The 7,248-nt window shown below is 37.0% G+C and overlaps 2 protein-coding genes across 2 annotated transcripts; one reads left to right on the top strand and one right to left on the bottom strand.

Moving 5' to 3' along the window:
- Positions 1-1,240: 1,240 nt before the first annotated feature.
- On the bottom strand, positions 1,241-3,005 carry Trs23 (trafficking protein particle complex subunit 4-like protein Trs23). The gene is made up of 2 exons (XM_046615266.2): positions 2,728-3,005; positions 1,241-2,031 (listed from the first exon to the last, which is right to left on the bottom strand). The coding sequence occupies exons 1-2, from the start codon at positions 2,900-2,902 to the stop codon at positions 1,553-1,555; spliced, it is 654 nt and encodes a 217-aa protein (XP_046471222.1). The 5' UTR covers positions 2,903-3,005; the 3' UTR covers positions 1,241-1,552.
- A 254-nt stretch (positions 3,006-3,259) lies between these two features.
- tank (EI24 domain-containing protein tank) lies at positions 3,260-7,217 on the top strand. Its single transcript, XM_046615265.2, has 6 exons — positions 3,260-3,403; positions 4,242-4,408; positions 4,584-4,839; positions 5,051-5,394; positions 5,527-5,601; positions 5,783-7,217. Exons 1-6 carry the CDS (start codon positions 3,389-3,391, stop codon positions 5,868-5,870), a joined length of 945 nt encoding a protein of 314 aa, XP_046471221.1. The 5' UTR covers positions 3,260-3,388; the 3' UTR covers positions 5,871-7,217.
- Positions 7,218-7,248: the final 31 nt, after the last annotated feature.

The following is a 7,248-nucleotide window of genomic DNA, read 5'->3' as shown; positions in this document are numbered from 1 at the left end:
GTAATCATTAACCAGAAAAATTGTGATGCGGACATAGATCCTGTGTCCTCGCAAATACTACAATCGCATGCGTAATTTGTTCCTGTTAATAGTCGGGCGAAATTTTGTACGAATTTGACCTTGAGGCCTATAAACCGCGAAGGAATTTTTCATCCACCAGGCCGTTACGAGCGTTTAAATTAGACCTCGATCGTGCAATTCACATTCCTCTTAAGACGCCGATGCTTGTTACGAGTATCCTCTTTTTTTTCGCACATTTACACGACCCGTTTAATTAAGTGATCTCCTGAAGACTCTATTCCCGTAAGCCCAGCCAGTGTTCTGAAACGGTACGAATTACAGCGACTGGTTAAAGCGAGTGCCACGGTACGGACCTAACAAATAGCTGAACAGATTCCTCGGAATCTGTTGAAGAAAACGGCGCGCCTGCTGAGTGACGTCACGTACCTGCTCGCATCCTGACTATAAAATAAAAGGCGAAGAGGTGGTGGGTAGGCATATAGGAAGCTAACGCAGGTTCCGATGTATAATGTGTCTCACATACCTGCACCGTTTATTATACCTGCAGCGTTTTCGTCGCGGTTCATATCTCATATTTCGTAATCCGTTTACAGCCCTGCGAATCTCGGACCTTTTTTACACCGTTACGTGTGAACGATCATGAATGTGTGATTACTCTATGACTGGACCAGGTACTTCTGGAATTAAAAATCGCAGAACTGATTTGAAATTCGTCCTTTGATCGACGCTTTTCACATTAATAATCACAGAGCGGTTCACCTCGTTTCAGGGGTGTACGCGCTATGGAATGCGGGGAGCATCGGGTGGATTTCGATCGTCCCGAATATTTTGGAATTTCGGGTCAGTGACCCCAAAATTAGACCTGGTTGTCTGCGCGGTGTATATGCATGGTCTCAACGGCGTCGCATCTCTCCGTTCACCTGCATAGCTGCCGCATACCTTGCCCATGAGTGGGCAACCGGTAACGGCCGATACTCATTGGCCACTGAACCGATCTTCATTCTCTCTCAAGCTTATAAATTCCAGAGGATCGCACTCCAGCAAATCGTTTCGACGCCGTTTAACGGCTCGACACGTGTGCGAGATACACTCGGCTTCTAACGAATTGTTACAGTCTCGGTGCAGCAGCCTTTAAATCTAGATAATTTTACTTGTATTTAATATATCAAACTTGCATTCTATGGAATTCTGATTAAATCAGTGAGATGTAAAATCTCTATAAGTTACCATATTAATATACGTCAATTTATTACAAGTAAGGGCTTATTCCATTTGTATATGATACTATATCTTATTTATACATATAGTTTATTATAAATACTTTTTACTGTACAATAACGTCGGATGAATGATAAACGTTTGTTCTGTTTTTTTCTTTACCTCCAAGGCAGATCTTAGCTTATTCGCTTTGGTGTGTTGCATGTACCAAATTAACCTGAAGTTTGAGGAATACTATTGCTCAACAGGATCATGTTCACTGCACCTGATATCTTAATTGATAAATCTTTAAGAAATTTTTTCAATAATGATTTTACACGTTACTTATGCCTGATTTTTCTACCGTCTCTAATAAAGTTTGAAGATGTGTTTCAAAGAGTTCGCATCTTATCGGCATTTCTAGAGAATAGAATGGATTCTTGAGTGCATAATCGGCGTAAAGTTCGTAGACTCGTTTCAGCAAAATATCCATTCCAGCCTGAGTGGGTTCAGCTACTACCATGAATTTCACTCCGGTTAACGTTTGATAACAGTATAAACGGAAGGTGTCAGCTTCCAAGACTTCTATTCCAGAACACTTTGGTTCCGGACTGAGCTGACTTGCAATGGCAAACAACGGGTAGAACATGGAGGCCAGGAAGATTTTCTCGTTCGTCGTCATTTTTGATCTACTAAATTTTAGCAGTATAGGAAAATTCTCGGCATTGGACAACATGTCCAAAACGTCTCTTCCATCATCCAACTCCCGGCCGTTCACTGGATTTTTATTTACCGAAGTCAATACGTGACCCACTGCAATTGTAAGGGATAAAATTTAGTGAAAAATATTCAGAAGAAATAGGACAGCCGGATAATGCAAATCAATGTTTAGTGAACATTATGTTTTTCTTAGCAACTGAATATTATTTAAATCAATATCAGGTCATTTCATTATTGACATAAATCAGTACTTGTAGTGCTGATTTTATTTACACCTTGATAGCCGTATATAAAATCAAACAGACAAACTAGCCAGATCAATGGATTATTGATAGCGGAAAATTTCTGTGATTTTTTCCTGTAATCGACAACGTTATCAATAACTCAATAACAGGCTACACTCTTCACTTGACCGACTGAGTTTATTCTCATACCACGCTTCATACAGATCGCTGTAAAATCGACTTTGCTTTCCGTACTGGGTAGGTTATAACTAGTAAAATTACAGAAACCAAATATGTTCTGTGAAATCAAGAAGATAATTAAATTGATTCGATAAATACTGCGTGTACACTGCAGAATATAGGTATGTGTAACGAAAGAATATAGCTTTGCCTTCAACAGGTGCATTGTGATAAAAATTCTCACTTTAGTAAACATTACAAGAATTTAAAACACAGCAACAGCGCGAGCTCAGAGTATAAAATTATTATCGAGAAAGTGCGAAATGATTCGAAAATCAAAGAGAAAACATGGAGACTTTGGAGATAATAAATATTAGAATCCCACCTTTGATACCATCCTTTTGACCAAAGGCAACAACAATCTTTTTATTTTCATAATTTAACTGAATATCCAACGGATATGTAAACGTCCTTTCAGTTTCTACTTTGGGAACGTTGTGGTCATGGTTGAATATCAATCCCCCGGATTTGGAAACAATATACACGCCGTATATTACCATGATAAACGTGAAAGATTGACTGAACTCGACTCGAATAGGTTATGTTGCCTGTTTCACCTGTCAAACACAGCTGACGGCGGCTTCTCTTCTTCGTCGAGTCGATACTCGATGTCAGTATCGACTCCTTTAAATGTCGTTATCTCGCACTGCGTCACAAGGTTAATAGGAAGCGGAATATTCGAACACGTTGTTTTCTAAATTATCTATTTCGGCACCACCACCACCATCGATAAATTTTTGAAACATTATATTTCAGCGTTAAATTGCAGGAAGAAACGAAAAATAAAAAAATACTGTAACCTGTTTCACACGTGTAAAACTAACCAACTCAGGTCGAGTTCAAAATGAAATGATCGTTCCGTTGTACTTTGAACTATCGATCTCCCCGCACAGATGTCGTATCGAAAATGTCTACTGGCTAGACGTGATCAAAAATATTAGCGTTATTTATTATTTTATTAAAGGTGGACAACAGTGTGATGAGACATGGACAACATGACGGTAATTACACATAATCTTCCCGCGTTTATCCATGCATTTTTCATTGGAAAATGATACTTCGTTTATCCGTAATTACACGTTCACCGCTACACTAACCTTATATCGTTTTCTATTAATACCTAGCTATCTAACAATTACCTCATTGCAAGAATATTTTACGCATATGTTTTATGTAATTTCCCTTCCTCTTATTAGCGGGCCAAAATTCTTTACTAACCTCTGTTCCTTGCCTTTACCTTTACACATTCCTCACACATTTAGTCAACGAATGTAGCCCATTCCTTTGTTGTCAAACATTTTTATACCTTCTATTTCCTTACTTTGATTAGCCGTTTATTCGTCACTCTTTGCCCAGCTTAAATTTCCACCAAATACAGCTGAAGCATTTGCTATTCATTATAATGCACGCATGAATCGAAATTGAATTTTAAGTCTGGAGGCATGAATTGCATTATCCTGAAAAGGACAAAAATTTGTTTTGTTGTTTTCTTTCTCTTCTTCATAGTTACAAAATATTGAACAAATAGAAATACCCGTGAAATTTGCAAAATATTTACCTGCTTGTTCATGTTACGGTTTACAGTTAAAAGATTTGCTAAAATGGTAAAGCGGGATCCAAGATATTATGTACCCATCACCCGAAATGGCTGGATTTATTTTAAATTAGATTTTTGAAAGTTGACTGTAAATAATAATAATAATTTTTAAAATATGCGAATTCCTCTGTTAGTTGCAACTGAAGCTGTAATGAAAAGTAGTTTGGTTACTATTTTACAAATAACATTCATTGTCATAGCTCACATTTTTTTTGTCATGGATAATTATTTTTTTCTCACAGGGTATAGTACGAGCGATGTGCCGAGGTTTTATGGACAGTTTGAAAGGTGCTCTGGTTCTATTTTACATGGACAAACAGATCAATGAGAGGGCACTCAGAAATCCTCCACTGAGGAGAGATTCCGGACTACAGAAACGAGAATCGAGCAAGCAGCCAAAACACCAACAGTACGTTGGTCAATGAATTAAAATCACGTTGTTTGAACCTTGAATTCAATTTATCAGCCAAAGTACCTTGAAAATTCTGTAAAGCAGATTACTAACACAGTAAATATCGCAAATAATATGTTTCGAGATGATACAATTATAGGTTTTACTTTAATTCGTACGATCATTGTTTCAGGGAATCAAAGGTCCTCAAAAGAACAATACAGTGTTGCGCACTTAACGGCGGAGTCTTTTGGGCCAGTATTTTCATTTTTGAATGCGGAGTGCTGCCGTCCCTCAAATATCTACTAACTATTATGTTCGGTGACTCTTCTGGAATGGGCATCATGATTTGGTCTTGGATGAAGCCTTTTCTTTCCCTAACATTTGGCACTATATGGGTGCTACCACTTTTTTTACTCAGTAGGATAGTGAATAGCTTATGGTTTCAGGTATGTGTAATGCATTTTGCAATTTCTGTTATCAAACTATATCATTCTCAGTCACTTGTTGTGAGGTTAATTGAAAGGTTAGATTGAAGCTGAAATTTAACTCATGAAACAAATCTCGGTGCAGAATGATGATTTTCAAAATAAGTTGACACAATAAACGAATGTTTGAAATGTACTGGCAAATGAGTGACAGATTTTACTTTCATTTCAGGATATAGCCGATAGTGCGTACAGATACAGGCAGGGCAGGCCCCACTTGTTATCAAGTGTAAGTAAGCTGGTGGCTGACATGCTGTTCAGTGTTTTGGTTCAGGCACTTTTCCTGGGGCAAGGAATGCTGGTGTCGCGAGTGCCTCTTCCGCCTGTAGGCGATCTTCTAGCTCTTGTGCATATGTGCCTCCTCTACGCCTTGTATGCCTTTGAGTACAAGTGGTTTAACATGGGCTGGGAACTGCACAGGCGACTGACCTTCATTGAAGGAAATTGGCCTTATTTTATTGGATTTGGACTTCCACTAGCCGTTTTGACACAGCTTCCAAACTCATATGTTATAAGGTACGATTGACTGTCCATGAAGAATTGTTGAAGGCTTTTTGTTTTTCTTACGTTTATTGGATTTATCTTGAATCAAATCTATTCATGTTACAAATTTCGTCATTTAAATGCATTTGATATAATTGTTTTTAGCGGGTGCGTCTTCTCCATTTTATTTCCACTGTTCATAATCAGTGGAAATGAAGCAGATCCAGTGACTGGAGTCTGGTAAATATAATACAAATGTTACTACTTCATTGATGTTTGTTACTCTTGGTTTGATGATATTTTTTCAAACCTGGGTAAACGTAGCAATAAACTATTCCAGACTGCACATCTGAAGTTATGTTGAGACGAAGTTTTTATGTTTTGCTAGTTTACCTAGTACGATGTTTTTTGATTGTTGCAGTGATTATCCGCTCAAGCTCTTTTCACCAGTCATTGCCATTGCGAATACTCTATTCAATAAAACTATCCGGCCTGCCACCAGACGGTGACAATTGCACGGTACTCCAAATGCTGCTATTTCAAGTATGCACGAGTGAAATACGGAAGCAACAACATCATAACAAGCTTATTGCTATTTACTGCACTGTCGCATTGAAAAGCAGCTATCTATTATATGAGCACTAATTATCATTGTACGAGATCAACCAGCAATTACGATGGTAAAAATTCAATTTCTTTAGGATATTTCAGCTTCAGTTAATGTCTTACAATTATAAGACTTTTAATTTAGAGCATAGATTCAGAATTTTATTTCACATTATCATACAATGTACCAACATTGAAGATAATTTAAATACCCATTACTTCTGTTTAATTAATTAAACGAGTCGAAAATTTTAGCATCCACCAACCCTGTCACAAATTATATTTTATTTTTCAAGGGCATGGTAAGCTTTTACACGATTAACGATTCATTTCGATGAACATTGAGAACTATATTTGAAATATGATAATTGAGTGAGTTTGAACAAAAAATCAATAGGATGTAAGAAAGTTTATCCATGGTATACCCTCTGTAAGTATGCATGGTGGAAGATCAACATACTGAATGACGACACTCAACGTGACGTACATATATATACTGGTGACTTGCAAAAGCATTGATAATTAGTGTTCATTCTGCGGTGTCTAAATAACAACTGTAAGTATAGACACTTAGATTGATTCTGATTTCTTCGATATCCCAAGTAATTTTGCGACTCTCTATTCGAAAAAGACTTGAGGCGCGCGGTCGGCAGTGTCAACAGTGTTCATCGAAAACCGTGGGTCGTAAAATTACTAGGGATATCGGAGGGGTCTGAATCATTCTAACTATATGCCCTAAGCTGTACATACAACGAATACTTATCGCAACTGTTATTATACAACAAACAATTAATAACACTGAATATATATATACATGTATGAATAAGTTGTAAGTGCACGTAATTGTAATTTACTTACTAAATATAACCTAACTAGTTGTATTTTTCGAGGATATTTAAAGAAAATCGACATTAGTCAGTAAAAATTAGGTAATGTATGTATGTACACATGTAGACATTGATTCAGAGACGGCTAGTTTATCGGACGAATCAATTACTTTGGTAAACGCAGATTCGGTCTATTTGTATACACATAAGATTTTTATAACAATTTTTACGTATCAAAACGCAAAGTACGTATTTCCTAAAACAGAACTGAGTGCTATATTATTTTGTATGCCTGCTACATTCAGTATATGTGTGTGTATATGTGCGCGGAAAAAAATGTTAGTGAAAAAAAAAACAACCAGCAATCAGATAGTGCTTTACAGTTTAAGGCAAGGTATAATTATCGTATAATCTACCAAGATTTCGGTTTCACGTTACTTAAAATATAACCTAA

Source organism: Neodiprion pinetum, chromosome 3, assembly GCF_021155775.2.
Source record: "Neodiprion pinetum isolate iyNeoPine1 chromosome 3, iyNeoPine1.2, whole genome shotgun sequence".
Lineage (NCBI taxonomy): Eukaryota > Metazoa > Arthropoda > Insecta > Hymenoptera > Diprionidae > Neodiprion > Neodiprion pinetum.
This window is presented reverse-complemented; position numbering and strand designations above follow the sequence as displayed.

Excerpts from the sequence above, each read along its gene's own strand:
- Trs23 (XM_046615266.2), bottom strand. The coding sequence starts at position 2,902 with ATGGTAATATACGGCGTGTATATTGTTTCCAAATCCGGGGGATTGATA. Across the intron at positions 2,032-2,727 it reads TCAAAAGGATGGTATCAAAG|TGGGTCACGTATTGACTTCG; the intron begins GTGGGATTCTAA and ends TTACAATTGCAG.
- tank (XM_046615265.2), top strand. Across the intron at positions 5,395-5,526 it reads CCAAACTCATATGTTATAAG|CGGGTGCGTCTTCTCCATTT; the intron begins GTACGATTGACT and ends AATTGTTTTTAG. Across the intron at positions 5,602-5,782 it reads GATCCAGTGACTGGAGTCTG|TGATTATCCGCTCAAGCTCT; the intron begins GTAAATATAATA and ends TGATTGTTGCAG.